The 20,894-nt window shown below is 44.4% G+C and overlaps 1 protein-coding gene across 2 annotated transcripts in view; it reads left to right on the forward strand.

Annotated features, from left to right (window-relative positions):
• The window catches only part of LOC119373701 (cap-specific mRNA (nucleoside-2'-O-)-methyltransferase 1), a 127,893-nt gene that overhangs the window by 45,497 nt on the left and 61,502 nt on the right, over positions 1–20,894 (forward strand). For both annotated transcript variants that reach the window (XM_037643763.2, XM_037643764.2), the window contains 6 exons: positions 565–636; positions 2,157–2,251; positions 8,526–8,598; positions 10,685–10,877; positions 11,776–11,885; positions 20,248–20,344. In XM_037643763.2, coding sequence (XP_037499691.1) covers positions 565–636; positions 2,157–2,251; positions 8,526–8,598; positions 10,685–10,877; positions 11,776–11,885; positions 20,248–20,344 — 640 coding nt within the window. The remainder of the gene's footprint in view (positions 1–564; positions 637–2,156; positions 2,252–8,525; positions 8,599–10,684; positions 10,878–11,775; positions 11,886–20,247; positions 20,345–20,894) is intronic.

The following is a 20,894-nucleotide window of genomic DNA, read 5'->3' on the forward strand; positions in this document are numbered from 1 at the left end:
GAAATAGCCATGTTCACGTGCACTGTGCACGAGTTAGCTGATGTTGAATGGTTTCTAGATATTTTTGTTTTGTTTTCTAAAAGTCAGCCTTCTTTGTTATACTACTCCTCCAAATTTGGGATTTCGTGCTAAAAAATTCAGGTCTTTTTCGTAACCTGCTCCAAATTTGGATTTTTGTGCTCCAAAAGCAACATTTTGCTGCTCCAAAATTTGCTCAAAATCTTATTTCGGCTGTTGCACCCCTGCGTTTTCATGAGAAATTTATCAGCAGAGTTCTACAGTATAACATGTGGCCTCGAGAACATTTTCTTAGTAGATGAAACACCTTCAAAAGAAACATATATTTCCATTCCCATCCAGATTACATTGCAACCCGCTGGGGTAGCTTAGCAACTATGGGGATGTGTCACTAAGCCTAGCCTGTGAAATGCTGCTTAGTGACATGTGTTCCACTTCGTGGGTCATGTGCCACATCATGGCCAAGCTTCAAGGGTCATACACCTGTTTGCGTCCGCTGAAATGCTGACCTTTATTCCCTTTCCGGTGCTTCTATTCTGATGACAGAAAAAGCTCACCATTGACGACGAGACCTGCTTCTGCGACGAAGAAGTGCTCAAGCAAATCATTGACTGCAAGGTATGGTACTTTGCCTTGACTTACCACACTTGTACCTCTCTTCAGAATACTATTCATTGTGCTGGCAAAAAATTAAATGTCACACTCAAAGAAAAGATGCCGACACCAGAAACAGCGCTTTTACCGCAAGGTTTTGGCCCTGCTGTGTTCCGTCTAATTTTGGGCTGGCAGACAACATGAATCAAGAATATCGCAACCACTGAACCAATCTAATGGCATCTCTGTGTGCTACTGATGATTCCAATCTTTAATCCTTTGAGGGTCAAAGACGTACACGTACATCATTACATGTATGCTTAAAAAGTGCGCCTTTTTCTATCGTATCTCTTGCTTTACATCTGCTGCCACCCTGCGGGAATATGTGGATTTTTTTTCTTTTGCCAATGTCTCTCCGTTTTTTGTTTTTTTTGCTTTTTGCTTTACTTCAGTGGTGCGTCAGCTAGTTTTGGTTTCATTCTTCGGCCGGTTCTCACTTGTTGCGCCTGCAAAACTGATGGCTTTCTGGTTTAGAATCTTTGAAAAGGTGGCCGATTTGTTGCTCTCTCGTTTATTGCTCCCCAGTACGCGATTACGCCTGTTTCCGTACAAGCGCTGACTGACGCAAACGATGCTGCTGTGGTTGCGTTTCCTGTTTCAGGGATTCACAAAAACCGCATCTGTCTCGTTGGGGATAAGGCGAATGATTATATTAGATTTCGGAGCTGTTTTTGCTTTCCGAACGCGCTCACAACTACACAGTTTTCTTCAGTGCGCTCGCCCGCACAGTTTGCTTGCGCTATGGAAGTGCGCGCCGGTTTCTCTACCACAAGTGGGTCTAGTGGCAATTCCTCCGAATCGCCGCTCAACTGCCGAATCAGAATCTGATTCAGTAAATGTTAGTCCGTCATACGAGGAGTTACTTACGATTTAAGACTCAGATGTTGATGAGTGAGCTACATCTCAAAATCACGCACGGTGAGACGATGCTGACTGGATCAAAAGTCGCTTTTCTCCCCCATGTTAACACTTAACGCCACTTTGTGCACTTATTTTTGTACATCAAAAACGTTCATTTCAACGTGTAATTTTTTAACAGTCGTATAGGTTTTTTTTAGAATTTATCTTGCTTTTACTCACTAATAGACTATGTGTCCAACAGAGAAATGACCTCTTTTGTCACTTTACGGTTACCCAAAAAAAGTTTAGACAATTTCTTTTCTTATATAGATTCGTCTGAAGAATTTAATTCAGCAGTAAAATAAAATACGCACTGGGGGGACGCATCTTGCGAAAAAAATCGGCACTCAAAGGTTTAAATGTTACTGCTGCATTTTATGACCGTTTTCACTCACACACTTACATTACCCACACAACTGCTTGCCCTAAGTGCACACGTTGACTGAACTTGCAACATTTTGCGCAGCCTGCCTTCAAAAGTTGGGGTGTGACATTTGTTTCCAAGAGTGCGTGCAATATTCAAAATCATTGTTGTACTTGTACTTTAAGTGCATTTTGCCTTGCACGCGCTGTTTTCATTTCAGAGCGTGTTCGACAGGCTGGAACCGGAGGAACTGCGGCGAGCGAGAACGCGGTCGAACCCTTTTGAAACTATTCGCGGTGGAATCTTTCTGAACAGGTGTGTATTCCTCGTTCTTTTTGTGAGCACGGATGCAACTGTTCTTTGAGTGTGGGCAAAGAAGGGTTGATGTGTTCGTGATAGTCGTGCAGCATCCTCCAACCTTTCATCTTTTTTTGTCTTTTGGTACTGTGTGAAGACAATTAAAACAACACTCTGACCACGATTAAAAGCAAATAAAAGCATGACATTTCGGCCCCCGTATGGGAGCCTTGTTCACAAGTGAAAAATGACTGTGTGAGCGGTCCGGTTATGTGTGTTCTCCACATTACTGTGTGTATCAAAGCAGCAGATACCAAGTTATTGTCTATACTGTACATTAAACACCTGTGCCATGCCCCTTAACATGCTGTTGAAAAGTATATTGTCATATTTCATTGTACTATTGAGCACTGCCAGATTCGCTACCGTTTATCACTGCAACGTGTCCTTGCTAGTGCACTTCAACCATTGCAGCTGTAGTCACGTCTTGTGCTGTCAGAAAGGCTGTCTGCTAACTGGCACGGTTCTTGACAACACTGTCCGATAAAGCAATAGATCGGACGGACACTATCCATGATATACACTCAATCTCATTATAACAAGGTCACGTGGCCGCGATATACACTCAAACTCATTATAACAAGGTCACATCTGCCACGAAAATAACTTCGTTGTATCCGAAAATTAGATATAAACATTTATTTTTAACACTGTATCTATGACGAAACTGTTGTTCATTTACTTCGTTATAACCGATAATTTGTTATATTCATGTTTGTTGTATCGAGGTTTGAATGTAGATGTGACGAAGGTGGCACACCTCAGGGAATGGGCTCCCAAACTGAACATTTTATTTTCGCAGCCAGGTTGATCAACCTGTAAACTAGTTGTTTTCATGAGCAGCATGTCAGGGTAGTGAACGATTGCAAAACCTTTGCTGCTAACATAGTACTTCTCAGAGACCTGTTTGAGGCCCGTGTACTTAAATTTAGGTGCACGGTAAAGAACCCCAGGTGGTCGAAATTTCCGGAGCTCTCCACTACGGCGTCTCTCGTAATCATATCGTGGTTTTGGGACATTAAACCCCAGATATTAGTATTATTATTTATTATTCTCAGAGACCTGCGAGATTTATATCATTATCAGATATGTATACGATATGCGGTACATACACGATACAATACATATACGACATGTATACAACATGTGTACAATGCATATACTACAATATCTGTACGACACGTATATGGTATGTATACATTACGTATACAATATGATACGTGTACAATACGTCTGAGATAACAGATATGTATTCGTTAAGCATATCATTCCTCTAAATAAACAAATAGCTCTCTGGGAACATTGAGCTATTCACTTACATTGACACTAGAGCTGTGCGAATCGAATCCAATATTTTTTTAATATTTCTCGAATATTTTTCGAATGCACTCAAGCCTCATTATAACAAAGTCGCATTTGACACAAAAATAAGTTGTCCAAAAATTTGTTATAAACATATATTTTTAACACTGTATCTATGACAAGACTATTCTTCACTTACTTCGTTATAACCAGTAATTTGTTATATCCATGTTCGTTATATCGAGGTTTGAGTGTACTTCAAAGTGGAATTACGGTAAAAAGTTGCAGGGGATTTGTAAGCATATTAATATGATATAGCAATATGAAAGCATTTCTTTTGGCTAGGTTGGTGAAGCGCTGGAGGGACTGTGTTCTCTAGTTGTCATATCAAGTGTGAGGCAATGTAGAGGCCGAATTGTACTTATTTACATGATTTGGTGCAACCACTGTTGTGTTGATAACACTTTACACGTGAAAGGAAAGGGCACTATTTCCTCAACTTCTCCTCCTTCAACTTCTGTGGAGGCCCAAGTGATGTGGCGGACAAGGGCGCACTCCCTTCGAGTCCGGAGTTTCTAATCTGCCCCATAGACGTCAGTGTACGAGAACATCTGAAATTTCGGACATCAAAAATCTCCAGCGTCTGATTTTTTTTATTTTCTGCCCAAATTTCAGGTCCAAAACAGCATTAATTAAAGCCCCCACCTCTGGTGTCTCAATCATCTCATAGGTTCTAACCAGCGCTTTCATGTGTTGAGCCGGTTGTGGCCATAGCAGAGTCCAAAAGGCAGCTTTGCTGCATTGCCAGAGTGCAATGTGGTGAAGCATGTCGAAAATCTGAAGGGACCACTGTCACGGCGCAGTGTGGCCGGTGCAGCGATGTCTTTACGGATAAGCACCAGAAATCCATGGAAACGTGATGGTGGCAGGCGGTAAACGCGCTTGTTCAACTTTATGCTGACAACCCTTCTGATAAACAAGAACACTTTCATGACAAAATCGTGCGTACAGTACACCAAGCATGCGGCAGTGACGGCGTCAGCTTAGTTGGAGACGTTCTGCTCACAACTAGGAACGATCGGCTTCAAACGGCAACAAATGCTACATATCAGCGGAGATTCGGCGATGCATGTACGCATCGTTTACGTGCGCGCACGCATCGGGGAAAGTCGGACGAGTCGTCCGCTCTTCCACCACAGCCTTTGTGTTCTGCTGCGTCATCGTTTCCGAACGCTGCATGCTAGAAAGCCGTAATCTATTCCGCGCTTTGCTCTTATCGGCGACGCTCATCACGAGACGCAAATTTACAATTGGTTGTTGGCACGTAACTAAGCGTAGTTTGCAGCAGTTACCGAATGTTTTCACAAAAGCCTGGGCGCTCACCAAAATGCCTGATTAGTGTACTGGGAGGCATGAAGCCTATTTTGGGTGTGGCTGTGGCGATTTGACCGCTTGAGCAAAATAAAAAAAGCATGAATTTGTTTTTCCAGAGAGCCCGATTTTTCGTACGATTTTGCGGCCCCTAGGGAGTCCGGAACTGTATTTATCTTCCGACCTTTCTGTATTTATCTTCTGGAAGTATACTTCGAATAGTCGAATTCCAGTGTGAATCGAATCGAATAGCAAACACTATTTGAAAGATATTCGAAAGTTCAAATATTCGCACACCCCTAATTGACACTCATTGGCATTGGTTTCTACAGTTCTTTTCTTTGTTCTTTCTTGTTTTGCTTTCGAGGTTTCATACGATACGTACTCTCTGTATCTTTGTGTAAAAATGAGTAGCTCTCACCACTCTAGGGTAATTAAAACGTTGTACAGTTTCACACAGACTAAATAAAGCAAATCTACCGTATATACTCGTGTAAGGGCCGCACTTTTTTTTCGAAATTTTTGCTTGATGCGGCCCTTACACGAATCAGGCCGATGACAGCTCACCAAAGGTCTCTACTGTTTTCGCAACAGTAGCAGAGTGCAAGAGAGTCGCAAATGACATGCCAGGAATGTTTTTATTACGATTCCATTTCACTATCGCTGTCTTCACTCTCGGAGGAGCTCGCCTCGACGTCCTCCCAGAGATGATCATCCTCAGTGCCGTTCATGCACTTTGAAATTCCAGTCACCTTGAAACTTTTTGCAATTGTTTGAAATGACACGGCATGCAACACACTCAAAATCCACGCACACACTTGTAGCGATGCCCGCTTCAGCCGTACTGTAGGGGTTTTCTCATGATGGCCTCCAGCCATCCATTCCGAGTAGCATCGGCGAAATTCCGCTTTAAACGGACGATTAACACAGACGTCGAGCGGCTGCAGTACACTCGTAAGTCCTCCAGGAATCCTCCATCCTCCAGGATGGAGGATTCCTGGAGGATGGAGGATTTCCATCCTCCAGGATGGAAAGCTGGTTACGGTTCATAAACCGCTTAGCCCACCCCCGACTTGCCTTGAATTGTGCCTGCGGTATTTACACGTGGCGTGCTATGCCCAGGGCTTTCATGCATATCGTGTCAGTTGAGACGGCGAAACCGTCTCTTCGATTGTCGACGACATATTTGACAAGTTCGCCTTCGAGTTCCGGGTATTTGCACTTCTTTCCACGAAACACCTTTCGGCTCCTGTTGGTAGCGGCGAGGGCATCTTTCTGTTTGATCCAGTAACGCATGCGCTTCTCATTGACGTCATATTTGCGTCCAGCTTCCCGCTTGCCGTGCTCCTCAGCATATTCAATCACTTGCAGTTTAAATGCTGCAGTGAACGATCTCAAATGCCGGCCCATCGTCCCTCACCTGCGCTGGCTCAAACAGGACTCAACACTACAGACGAAGTGACACCGACAACACTGATCTGAAGAAACACTGCCAAGCTACCCACACATACAGTGTACTAGAAAGGGGTAGTGGGCTCACTGCCATATCCCTGCGCCACGCCGCCATGGCCCTCTCCGCGTCGACTGCCTGGGCGCCCGCCAGGGGCGCTGCCGCCAGTTTCTCCTGAATACTTCTCTTGCGGGGTGCGAAGCGCTTCCCCCTTGTCGGGGTTACGCTGGTTACGATGTAGTTCCGGGGGGATCAACAAACATGGGGTTGAAGGCGGGAAGAGGGCCACCACAATGACACAAGAGATCACGAAAAAAAAAGCAAAATGGAGGGAGGGAGGAGGAGGTCGAGCATTCTATACAGTTTCCATTCGTGTGTGCTCTGCAGCGCATGTTCGCGCTATTCATTCGCTTGAAGGACCTTTGTCAATTGGCACCACACGTGCCGCTTTGCTGCACTTACGTATGCTTGTTTTTCTGAAGGATCACTGCAAGTGTCTCAAAGACGGCCCTCCGCTACATCTGGACGGGAGGGACACACTTTCTACAGCCTCCGGCGGTCGTGCACATAGGGCATGCAGTGTACGTGCAGGGAAATTTCTGGGGCAGCGTTTGACAACAAAAAACAGCTGGACCCAACAAAGCTAGGAGTGACCGCAGAGTCAAGTGCGGTAACAATAAAAGCAAGCAAACAGGAGGGCGGTGACAGCAAGACCATACTCGTGCAGGGGGCGGTCTAAAAAAGATAAAGAACGCTGGTACGTGGCTGATTGTTTTGCTGTCAAAGTCCTAAGCACAAAACCAATGACGGATGAAACAGGCTGGACAGAGATGTACAAATGCTCCAGTGCCTGTTATATCGATGTCGTCGTCGGCTGTTTATTGTTCGACCGTGAGTGACCATTTCTGCATTGCTAATCATGAAAAGCATCTGCGCATACATAGGCAGGGGTTTGTGTAAATAAAATCAGATCATACGTCTATCAGGTCAGGAGGAGGAGCAAACCTGCCTGCTCATTGCCGTGTGTGCAGCTGTTCTCCTGGTCTGAAAGGCACGCAAATTATTTGTAAAGGAACCACGCAATATACGAACGTGAAGTGATTGAAGCGCTAATCTGGAAACATGGTTCGAACAAATGCATTAGTGTATCTGTCACTATCAAAGAAAGGGATTGCTTATTTAGAAAAATCTGGTTCTGATGTCATTTTCTGTTATTGTTAATCACACATGTTTTATGTATGACGCATGCGCGCTTGGCTTTCCTGGGAACGTTATGTGTGATGGTTTCATTAAACCTGTTGTTAGTTCCAGCGAGTATCTGTCGTCTTCTCTTCTTGTGCACGCGTCCGTAAGCTGTTTCTTTTTCGTTTCTTCAAGTATGTACCAACAGGCCGAGCAACAGATTCTGCTAGTTACACAGACCAGCTCATATATGCAAATAAAAAAATTTAAAAAAACTGAGGCGTTGTGGGCCTCGAAAGGTGAGAGTGAAGTCACTACGATCACTACAGTAGCAAAAAGGCATAGAAAATCGGTGTCGATAAGCAGGACAAAAAAAAAAAAAAAAACTTGAACGCCCTCAACTACACGCTCCATTACTGCAGCGGCTACGTGGACGAGCATTCATCTATGCAATAGCCGCTTAAAGCATCACCCACCCTCTGTAAATCAGTCACAACGACGGTAATTTATTTCACAACTCACAAAAAAGTTGCATCAAGAGAAGCTCCGTGTGTTGCGCACCGTAGCTTTCACTTTTATTGTGCGCAAAACAACAACGCGCCGTAGCCGCACCCAGCAACCTGCTGGAAAGCGTCAGGTGACGCTGGGAGCTGCGCCGCCTGTCGGCGGCGACATGAAGTGAGTCACGCTCCGCCGCTCAGTGAGCAACAATGCGCCAGCGAAGCAATAATGGCACCCCGTTGAGGTCGGCAGAAGCGGAAAAGCTGGCAGCGCCATCTAGCTGCAATTGAACTAACTATGCCTTTCTGGTGGGACTTTATGAATTTTTTTTTTCTGTATGAGCTGTGCAAATTTTTCATGTGTGTCCTTGGCTGGCCACTTGGCTACACCAACATCCCTACCATCTTGCACGTTGCTCCTCCGCAGGGCAGCCATGAAAATGGCCAACATGGATTCTGCCTTCGATTTCATGTTCACCTCTCCAGTGGATGAAAATGGGGTGAGTCGGTACCTCCATTTGTCTGTGCTACTGCATTTGAAAAAAAGGTTTAGAGGGATTCAGTTTTGCACTGACTTATCTGAAACAAGCATGGTAGCAGTGTTAGTAAGGGTTCCTGCATGTGCACTCTATGCACTCTAAAGTGGTCTTCATATAAATGTAATTTTTGTCAAATCCTTCTCTGTCATTAAAATCATTGTGGAACATTTATTGTAGGTTTTGACATTCCCTGTGAAAAAAATTTATTACTAGAAGCGTGTACTCTTTAATGTGTTATGTGGTAGGTAGCATAAGTGGTGTTGAGATCCCACGATCTCGAACAGCGTACTCTACTGTATTGTGTGTACCGCAGCCATTGCAAACGCTGGAAAATGTGTTGTTGTTGGATACTATCCATAACTGACGTTGGGTGGTGGCTCGGACCTAATCAATCTTTTTTCACTAGTCACAACAAATTGCTATTTCTCTCTCATAACACAAAAATGTGGTAAGGGAAGAAACGGTATTGCACTCTTTTTAAACCACAAGAATTGGTGTGTGCATTACAGTTAAGGGCATTGTATTTTCTATTTTTTTTTGCCATGAAGAATTGGTTTGCATTGCAAATTAGGGTGCTTGTGTGTTTCCTCATTGTCAATAAATATACCAGACACAATATTTTTTTATCTATGGCAGACTCTTATGAAGGAAACGGAGATGGCAGGAAGATCTGCATTTTACTGTAGTGATTTCTAACATTTACCGAGTCACTAAATATTCACTTTGCAGGTAGCGAGCAACATTACATTCTGTTTCATCTTTGTTTTTTTTTTTTCATGAAAGATTTGCATTGCCTGCCCTAACAAATCTGCATATATAAGTTATTTATTTGTTCGTTTTGTTAACACTTAGTTTTACCTACGTTCATGAAGCATCAGAACTGTCACTTGGGCGAGTTAGTGTACTTCCATCTTGAACGAATACTAGCGCGGCAAAAACAAGGACGATAATAGAATATAATAGTGCTGTAGTCTGTCTTTTTTATTCCCGTCCTTGTTTTTGTCGCGCTAGTATTCGTTCAAGATAGTTCAGGAAGCATGTTCAACTAGGCCTAGACACAGTCCTAATTAAGTTAATTGTTGGCCTCATTCATTATGAGGAACGAAGAAGTATACTACTTGTTCACCGTTGCTGATGGAACACAGCATACCAAAAATGTCTTGAAGCATGATAGTGCCTCTAGTACATGGGCAATCATTGCAAGACTCTGTGCAGTGAGCAAAAGTAACATCAGGTAAACAGAGAAAGCAATTGCTCTCAGCTCAGTTTTTGTGTTTTTCTTGTCACTATAGTACTGAGAAACAGAGCAATGGGTGGACCTTAGAAAACCGCCTTACAGAAATTACACCTTAAAAATAAAACACACTTGGTTAACTCTCTAGTTTTTCGTGTGTTGCTATTGTGAAGGAAGAAAATCTTCGGTTATTTCGAGCTTTTGTTCTGTTGCATTCTTGAGCATTCCGAGGATTGCCCAATGATTCAATCTAGCAGTTCTAAAGGAGGCAGATCTTGAATGTTCTTTGAAAGGAGATGTCCTGAAACAAAAGAACTTCTGTTGGAAATGTCATGCAGGCTCCCGGTTCAGTGGAGCGTAAGTATAAATGCTAGCCAAAGCAGAAGGTAAGCAACAAAAATGACATCACCGATGCACGTCATTACGACAGCGTTCTACTGGTGCTTAACAGCTAGACAAATATACCAAAAAAGGGTTTCTGCCCACAAATGTGGACCCTACAAATGAGTTCTGTGGAATTCTGCAGGGTGGCGGAAGGGGTTACGAAAGGGATCATTGACAACCACCTATTTGTAGCACGAAGCAGCAAGGAAATCTATACCAATTTCTCAGAAAAAAAAGCTTCTAGTTGAAGAAAATTCATCCTGGTCAGGGGATCGAATCGGGGACCAACGCCAAGCACACATGTGCTTCGAGTTGTGACTGATTCGCCCTCATGCTGAAAGGGATAATTGTCGCTTATCCCTTTCGTAAATGTGGATCATGTAACTGAAGTACGGGCTGACTGAGTAAATGTGGTAATCTTGACATCAGGACCCTATGGTGGGCCCTGACGACCTGCTGTACTTTGCCGACGTCTGCGCGGGGCCTGGCGGTTTCTCGGAGTACGTCTTGTGGCGCAAGGGCTGGCAGGCCAAGGGTTTTGGCTTCACCCTGAAGGGCCCAAACGACTTCAAACTTGAAGACTTCTTTGCTGGATCTCCAGATACCTTTGAACCACACTACGGTGAGGGCACCAAGGATGTTTGAATCATTCCTGGTTTCATAAAAATTTATGCACATAAGTGCTGGGCATAATGGCAAGGCTGCAAAAGTGGTTAACATGCCCGTAATTTTTCTGTCGCGGTAAGAAAAGAAAAGCGCATTGTACCCATTGTTTGCTGCAAGCACGAAGTACTCGAAACGTGTATGACGCGAGAGTATCCATTCATGCTGTTATTTATTACCGGAGCAGTTGACTTTCATGTAAAACTCGCGGCTGCATGCCAGTTGTTGCTTTAACTTAGCAGATTAGATTAGCTCAGTAGATTAGCAAGTGAAAGAACACGGGCACAATGCAGGCAGTGCAGAAGTACGTTGCAGCTCTGTCTACCATTTCACATGGTGTTAGTTGCACCCGATGGCTTGTTTTTTTCAAAGCTCTCGAAAACCGAAACTGAAATTGGCCGTTAATAAACAAACTGTAAATAATCATCTGTCATGTGCTGCAGCAAGCAATGTGCCATGTTATGACTAATAGGCCCTCAGTAACATACTTGCAGCAAAAAAAATGCCATTCCAAAACTTTGGGTCGTAACCCTTTAAAGTTTAAAAGCATGTTACATGGCCTCATATAAGCTGGCTAAGTATGGGAAGTTTTAAAATGTCATGTATTTTGCCGCTTATAATTTGCATCCTGCTATTGTTCTCATTCTGCTACTATTTGAGATCACTTTGAAATTATTCTATGCTAGTTATCATTTGCTTCGACATCACTTCAAAGCAAAAAAAAATAATTATATTCACAGAAGCCTAGTACATTGCATATGCATCATTTGCTGTAAAATAAAAAGCATGGGACAACTCTTGCGTGCCGTGCAAGAACTTTGGTTACACTATTATTGCCTCTTGTGTCGTATGCGCAGGTGTCCATGGTGACGGTGACATTTTCATGCCTGAGAATGTTCGGGAATTCTCCAGGTTTGTGAAGACAAGCACGGACAACCAGGGGGTCCACTTTGTCATGGCAGATGGCGTAAGGAAACGCAACTTGACAATTCCCGGGTGTGATGCATTAATAATAATAATTGTCGGGGTTTTACTTCGCAAAACCACGATATGCTTATGAGTGATGCCACAGTAGTGGGCTCCGGAAATTTCGACCACCTGGGGTTCTTTAACGTGCATCTAAATCTAAGTACACGAGCCTCTAGCAATTCGCCTCCATCGAAAAGTGGCTGCCGCTCAGGGGATTCTGTCCCGTGATCTTCGAGTCAGCAGTCGAGCTCTTTAACTGCTAGACCACCACGGCAGGAAGGTGTGGTGCATCATACCGTTCTCAGCATTTACTGAGAGGGTGTGTGAATACAGTCTACGACTGACTTTCTTTCTTTTCGGACATGCCTGATAATTCTGATGGCACTGCCACATGCCTTCTAGGGTCAATTTGTCTAAAATTTCAAATGCCAAACAGTTTCAGTGTCTGAGTTTACAGACTTTGTGCTCTGATTGCAGGTCCTAAACTGCAATAATTGAAGCCACCAGCGCTGCCGCATTGATTGTCTCGAGCCTTCGCTCTTGTGTACTGATCCGTTTGCAGCCATAACGTTTCTGCTTCGCTGCAATGCAAAGACGTTACGCTGTGAAGCACATCAAAACTTGGAAGGGCTCACTGTCGCGGGACGTAGCGTGCGTTTCTTAATTATCTGGTTAGAAAATCGTTCTGGTAATTATCTGGTTAGAAAATCAACTAGCCTGACAGCATACATTATTGTTCTTAATTATACATGCCTGCAACCCTTGTCTCCACTCCATAAATCCTGGTTGATGAACACCTGTTTCGAATATACTAATAGTCAAAACCAAGTTGCAACGAACCCCCAACCCAACCTCTATGTTCAAATTGTGATGACCTGTTTTCCTTGTTTTTCCTACTGCCATTTTCATGGTGCACCCAATAACCGAGAGCAGTCATTTATGGTTTGCAGGATGTTTATATGTGAGTGGCATCACGTGCATTTGAACAAGTCACAAAAACTGTTTTTGTGGCCCACTTTGTTTTTCTCAGAAACAAGAAATTGTGTGCAAATTTCACGTCTCAGTTTGTTTAGAAATGAGGTATGTCATGTCTGGAGGCCGGTATTCATATTTGATTCCAAAATTTAACTGTTTGAACACCCCCTACGCTTTTACCTGCTGTAGTTTCCCTGTGCTCACTGAACACACATGCATCCATTAGCCACCTAAAAAATGTCTTGACAGTACTGGTAAGTCATATTGATGACCACCTTATAACGTGCACAACATGTCTTGTGCGGTGGGTCGCGGGTTCAATTGGTGGCGCACTTGTGAGGAAGTGCGACTGAGGAAATGCTCAATGCGTAGCATATTTCGATGCATATTACAGAACCTGAGGTGGTATAAGTTCACTCTGTTGTCAGTCACTGGTGGTGCTCATGTTTGAAATTTTAACCCATATAATTTGATTTGATTCATGTTTAGCTTTTAAATGCTGTTGATTTGTTACTTTAATTTGAACTTTAGCGTAATTTTTCTTGTTTAGCGCTGTGTAGCCATTTTTTTTTACAATGTATATGTCTACAGAGCAAATGCTAATCAACTAAAACTACCCTAAACATGATAAGGGGCACGCTAAACTTTTGCTCATTTATGTTTTAAAAGATACATTGCAATTTACTCTTAATGCCAATTGGACTTCATGTGAATATGTATGCTGAGTAAAACACGCCAGGCCTGCGCGGAAAGCGCAGCACAGTCACAGCGAAAGCTGGAAGAGTGGCATTTCTAGAGCCTGTTCTAAACTCTCCTGGGGCTACTACTACAAGTACACATGCTAGGTACCCACTACGCCATAAATCGTAATTTTTGTGAAGTTGGGAAGCACCCACTACGCCATTATTCGTCATTCTGCGGAGAAGCGAGGTACGAGCTACACATCTGTAAGGCATTATGTGCACTTCGTTGATGTGACGGCTGATGACGATGAAGAATTATGGCTGAGCGCTTTGTAATGGATTGGAAGTTTTAAAAGACCCACTAGTTCAGGGGGCCAACAGCTGAGCCAATTGCGCCAATTTGATACAATTCCTTGTTTTTGCGCCAAGCTGAGCCAAAACCGTGAAATTTGTTGAAATTGTGCTCAGCTGCGCCAAAATGGCCAACCAGCTTCAAAATTTTCTTAGTTGCTCAAACTTTAGCGAGAAATGGAGGCCGCGTTGGTCATCTGCAGTGTGGCCATCATCATCCAATACAGACACTCAAACTCTAACCCCCCCCCCCCCATGAATGAATAGAAAAAAAGTCACAGTTTCACCGCAAGGACGAAGCAATGAATGTGATAGCAACAAATTGTAATGTTATACGAAGTGAGGCTGGCAGCAAAACTCTTGTATCCGATCTCGCGTAACTCTACAAAACGTTGATGTAAGAGAATACGGCCGCTCCAGGGAAAGATTATCTTTCTGCGCAGTGTCTTCGCATTGAGAGTGCAGCACGTAGCAGGATATACGTGCTGCCCGCTGATGGCTGCCAAGATAGTAGTGCGCGCGCCAGCGATCACGACCGCGCTCTTAGCATCAAAGTTCAAAGTTGCTGCTCAAGCGACACCCCCCCCCCTCGTGTCTTTTGATGCTCTTTCAAGACTGGCAGGGCGTTTCCTCTCTGCTTCTACGGCAGGCCTCCCGAGCGGAGTGGTGTTATCGCATGCACCCTCTCCGAGCGACGGGCTGGCTCGTTTGATCTCTGCTTCAGCCACGTTCATCGCTTGCACTTGCGCGCTTTTACCCGCGGTAGAACATACTATGCACGGGGAGATGTTATCAATTTGGACTTTATACGGGACATGACGGCAAAAACCCATCGAGAGTGTCCATATAGTTGCTATTGCAATAAAAAAAAAGAACAGTGGTTATTAAATTTCCTGATGCTTGTTCATCTTGTGTTCGTCTCATAGTAAAACCTCGGTAATTTGTACTCGGTTAATTGGGAATCCCGGATAATTTGTATTATTTGCGCGGTCCCAAATTTTTACATGTAAATTTAACCGGATAATTGGTGCGGCCAGTCTGCGACTTCCCGGTTAATTGGCACACTTGGCCGCGACTTCCAAGATATGCAAAGGGTGTTGCGAATCTCGGAGGCTGTAACTAAAACATGCATTTTTTTTTTTTTGATGTACGGATCTCGAAGGCCATGTTTTTTTTTTTTACCGGAAATACGTCGTAGACGCCATGTTTTAGCAATTGCCAGGCGGCGATGCGTGCGGTTGCGATCATGATCATCATCATCTCAACAGCGATGTTAGCCACTCTAGCGAAGTGAATGTTTTGTGGAGTCTTTGTGCCATTTGGATGTCGGCTGGCGAGCATTGTGCGATTCGGTGCGACTGCTCCATTTGTCTCCTGTCTCCGCTTGAGTGTCTTCCCTGTGAATTAGTTGATTGAGGTGTGCTTGGAAGGAAGATGCCGAAGTACAAGAGCTTGTCCCTGCACGAAAAGGTGTGCTTAATTGAAGAGGCCAGCAAGTCGACGGCGTCGAAAACGGCTCTCGCCGAAAAGCACCACGTGCCTCTGTCAACGCTGTGCAACATCATCAAGAATGAGGAGAAAATTCTCTATGCTTACAGCAAGACGCACTCGTCAAAGCGTACACGAGTACGCCCGCCTACGTACGCCGACGTTGAAGCAGCTCTGATCGACTGGCTGCAGAAAGCCAACGCAGCACACCTTCCTGTGAATGGGACCATATTGCGTGAGAAGGCCAACCAGCTGGCGCTGCAACTTGGACATTCTGAGTTTAAATGCAGCAATGGATGGTTTTGCCGATTTAAGGAGCGCAACAACCTGACATTCGTGACTGTTTGTGGCGAGAGTGGCAGCGCGGATCAGTCTGTTGTCGACGGCTGGAAGCAGCACACCTTGGCTCCACTACTCGCCAAGTACGAAGCAGCAGATGTTTACAACCTTGATGAAGCTGCTCTGTTCTACAAAATGTTGCCTACGAAGACGTTCGCTTTGAAGGAGGCAGACATTAAGGGGCGAAACAGAACCAAGATAGAATCACTGTTTTGTTTGGTGCAAGCATGTGCGGTGAGCACAAGCTGCCACTGCTTGTTATTGGGAAGACAGAAAAGCCTCGTTGTTTCAAAAATGCACGACTGCCATCCAAGGATGACCCGATCTATAAAAACAACAAGAAAGCTTGGATGACGGCTGCACTCTTTGAAGAATACGTGCGGCACCTTGACTGCAAGTTTGCGGCCGCAGGGCGCAGCGTTTTGTTCGTCGTCGATAATTGCCCAGCTCACGGCGACATTCAGAACCTGCAGGCAATCAGGCTGGTCTTTCTACCCCCGAACACGACGTCGCTATCGCAGCCGATGGACCAGGGCGTCATACACCATACCAGGAAAATATATCGCTACAATCTGTTGAAGCGAATGCTCCTTTGCTATGACAACGGAAAGGAGTATAACATTGACCTCCTCGGTGGTATTTGCCTCATTGTTCACGCATGGAGGCAGGTGGAGGCCACCGTTATTCGACGGTGTTTTGAGCACGCCGGTTTTGTGAAAGAAGAGGCAACCTCCGCTGAGTTTGCTGTCACCGCTGTCACTTGCCCGTTTGATGAAGAAGGGGAGACTCTGCGCTCGATATGAGGCTTTGCACGCGGACGAGGAGTGCACTCCAGTCGGATTCTCCGAGTACGCAAATGTCGAGTGCACAGTGCAGACGTGTTACGCCGACATCGACAGCGAGATAGCTGCGAGATCGACCGATTCGGCCTCTAATGTTGACAGCGATGACGAGCCCTCCCGAGCACCCCCTTTGGCGGATGTCATCGATGCCTTGAGTGTTGTGCGCAGCTTCGTCGAGTGCAACGGCGGCGAGGCTGAGATGCTGCGCCTCATTGACAGGCTGGAAAATATGACTTTCAGTGCTGGGAACTACCGAACACGTCAGTCACGCATGGAGGAATTTTTCTCCAAGTAGGCTGACTTGCCACAATAAAGGTGTGACTTCCGTACATCACGTTTTCTGGCTGATTTCTTTGATTTCGCGTTGTTTCTGATAATTGGGAATCCCGCTTAATTGGGATATTTTTCTCGGTCCCGAGGCCTTCGAATTAACGAGGTTTTACTGTACTTCTCTGTCCTTGTGTCTTCTCGCGCTATGGCACTACAGTAAAAGCTCGTTAATTCGGATTTCACGGGACCAGAAAAAATGTCCGAATTAACCGAATGCCGAATTAACGAATGAACAGGAAAAACAACATTAAAATCAAGTTGGAGAAGCATACCTTTATTTGCTGAAGTATTTTGTAATGGTCGTCTGCGTTTTCGCGCAGATTCCGGCTGACATTACAATTTTTCTTAACTCTTCCAAATGGCCAACAGCACGCAAACTGTCGGAAGTGCTCAGACAAATGTCCTCTAATATCAAAAGAGCCTCCGAGACTTCCCGTGAGGTGCGATGAGTTCGCGACATCATTAATAATTTCTTGATCAGGCAGGAGACCAGTCGTGGCGACACAATCATCAATCGCGATGTAGTCCTGAAGGGTCATATCTGTGGGAAGGACAGCATCGAAGGTCGGGCAGTCATCGTCGGTGGACTCAACTGACACCTCGCCGATGCCATCGTCAGCTACTGCCGCATGCTCGGGCCTCACATGCAAACACGGTCACAGCGGGGAAAAAAAAAGAGAACTCCGCAAGAAGAGACGGTGCTGACACAACACAAGGGAAAATGGCGTCGGAGGCGGGAGCGAAGAAAGAAGACGCCGACGTGTGGTGACGCTGCAATCGCCCCTACTAGTTGATGACGATGGCGATGTCACTCAGGCTACGGTTTCGCTCCAGTGGTGCCAGCGCTGCCTTACCACACTTTTGTGTAGCGGCAGCCATCAACATTTGTCCGAATTAAGCGGCGCGGAGCCCAATTCTGACGAATTAACGAAGGTTTGGTCCCATAGATTAACATGCACTTCGGCCGGGGCCAATAGAGCCGTCCGAATTATCCGAATTTCCGAATTAACGGGTGTCGAATTAACGAGCTTTTACTGTAGCTTGTTTTATTGCTTGCAGGACGCTTTTTAAGCCACTTTTGCCGCAATACACTGGTGTCCTGCGGAAAGGCATACTGAGATATAGAAGGTGCTATTAGTATTAGCTGTCAGAGACACAACACATTTTGTTTCTTAATTACTCATTCGTGCACGCACTATGTAATTACTAGTAATTGTGTGATTGCCGATGTCTAAAAAATTATTGGCAATCATTTGGAGCTGCTTTGCATGGCGTTTCTGCGGCCTTGAAAAACAAATAGACAAGAACGTTCGCCAGTTTTCTTTTTTCTTCACCCCCACTTGCTCCTGCTTTGCGAATCCCCCGAATTTCAAGGTTGCCGGGTTCGCAGGTCCACATTAGCATTTGCAGTGCCTGTTGAATTATTTGACAGGCCCTGCAAATGCTAATGGGGACTTAGTCATTGTTCCCACTGTGGGGTGCCTCAACGCACTGCTTTTATTGAAATAGCAATGTTCACGTTCACTGTGCACGAGTTAGCTGATTTTTAATGGTTTCTACGTATTTCGTTTGCTTTTCTAAAAGTAAGCTTTCTTTGTTATACTGCTCCAAATTTGAGATTTCATGCTAAAAAATCCAGGTTTTTTTTCATAACCTGCTCCAGATTTGGATTTTTGTGCTCCAAAAGCTACATTTTGCTGCTCCAAAAATTGCTCCAAATACTATTTCGGCTGTTGCACCCCTGCTAGTTATGTAATTCACATTCTGTGACACCCGGTCATTATTTCACTCTCCCACCACGCTATGTAACATACTTTAACGTGAGAAAGAGAGAGAGTGAGGGAGAGAACTTTGTTGAGACTCTGAGGAAATGGATCATGGAGGCCTTATGCGCTTCCTTAGCAACCAATACAAGTGCACTTGCAAGGTACCCTCTACACTATAAATCACTATAATTTTTGTGAAGGAGGGAATCATGCAATATGCCATTTTTCGTTGTTATGCGGAAAACCGTGGTATTTGCTAAACACCTGTAAGGCATTATGTGGACTTCGTTGATGCTGTGCCTGATGACGATGAATTATATGGCTGAGCCCTTTGTAATGGGTTGGAAGCATTCAACAACCCACTCGTTGAGCACTTCGTATTGTGTGACGTCTGGTCACAGAATTCGCACTGTGTGACGCCTGGTTGTTATTTTACTCTTCTACCACACTATATTACATATGTTAATGCGGTTCCTTCCCGACATGAAGCCTGTATAGGGTCTTTTTGCAAAGGAGTTTCAAGCACCAGCATGGCTCTGTTGTAGAATACTGGGCTTTCACACAGAGGGCCCTGGTTCGAACCCCGTTCTATCCTGGATATTTTTTCTTATTTCATTTTTTTTTCTTATTTCATGCGATAGCGGCTACGGAGACTGGTGGAGGCGGCAGAGAACTACGGCGCCGAAAACGACTGTTGTGATCTCATAACAGCTTTCGCTGTAAAATTCGTTCTCATAATATCCATTTTATACTTAACATTCGTCCAGTTCATTATTGGCCGACATTGGAATTAAGTAGAATATACATCCTTTCTTTTCAATCCCGCTGAAAAGATTTTAATATGCTATACAAACACAATGAATAAAAACCCCAGAATTAGATTTATTTATTGTATTTATGTAAACACCAACATCTTTAATGTCTGCTATCTAAAAGACGGCGTATTGTTAGACTCTTCTTTTTGTATGTGGAAAACGAAACACCATAACATGTTCACAGACTTGGAAAAGCTGTGTTCCGGTCTGTATAGAGGCGTAAACATTGCATGGAGCAAACCAAGTGAATAATAAAAAAAATACTGCTCATATATTGCCACGCATGTTTGTTGCTTTAGTTTGATGTGTTCGGGTTTCACCCACAAAGACTGTTAGGAATGCTCGGCACAGTGTTTTAGAAGCTTCGCAATTGTTTGAAGTCATTCTGCTAAGATTACGTGCAGGACGAGAACAGCTGAGATTATTCTGGAACTGACGCGGCCAACAGCGATAAGGTGCGAATGTTCGATGCCGCATGAATAATTTCCGATGCACCCCACCGCAGGTCAGATTACCGATGGCCAATGCTGTGTTCACTGCCAGCAGTGTTCAGCGTAAATTGCTTGTACCTTGACTTTTCATTTTCCGGCCACAAGTTTGCCCAAATAAAGAGTTTTGTCTTGAACACGCTGGCTACTGCCTTCGTCGTCGCGACTACGTGACAGTATACTGAAGCGGAGGTTTATTTAGGCCTTTTTTGTTTCCCTGTGGAATGAGAACTGCTTCCAGCATTCCTGTTACATGTCTACTTTCTCTATTTCTTCATTGCAGGGCTTCTCAGTAGAGGGCCAAGAAAACATCCAAGAAATATTGTCTAAACAACTTTACCTGTGCCAATTCTACACCGCACTGTCCATCTTAAGAACAGGTGAGGACTGTTTTGTTTACTTACACTCTTTTTCCTGTTATTTGCCCTCAATTTGTGTTTACTTCACCTGTGCCATCCTTTTTTGTTTGTGCTTATGAATTTTGTATCATTTTATTGTTTTGTGTAAATGTTCGGCAGCTTAGAGCTACAGAACGTTAAGCTAGTTGGTGGGGAAACGTCATAAAGAAATGCAAGGGTCGCAGAAGTAAGAAAAACGGAAATTGCATTTTTGTCTGTTTGCCTTCTCTTGCGTTCATGTCTGCAAGCTTTACTTTTTTTGCTATGATGTGCACTTCGTAGCAGCAATGTATGTACCACATTATGTCTCAACCAATATTACTACTATACAGTAGAACCCCGCTGATACGTTTTTGAAGGGACCGTAGGAAATAAACGTAAGAGACGGGAAACGTAAGAGCCGAAAAACAGGAAAAACGGCAAAATATTTAGTGGTACAGAATTTTATTTCAATTCTTACGAGCAGCACGAAAATTGGCGCGCTCAGCCGCGATCTAGTCGATGGATAGAAACGCGGAGCTTAGGACGGCCT

This window comes from Rhipicephalus sanguineus, chromosome 11, assembly GCF_013339695.2.
Source record: "Rhipicephalus sanguineus isolate Rsan-2018 chromosome 11, BIME_Rsan_1.4, whole genome shotgun sequence".
Lineage (NCBI taxonomy): Eukaryota > Metazoa > Arthropoda > Arachnida > Ixodida > Ixodidae > Rhipicephalus > Rhipicephalus sanguineus.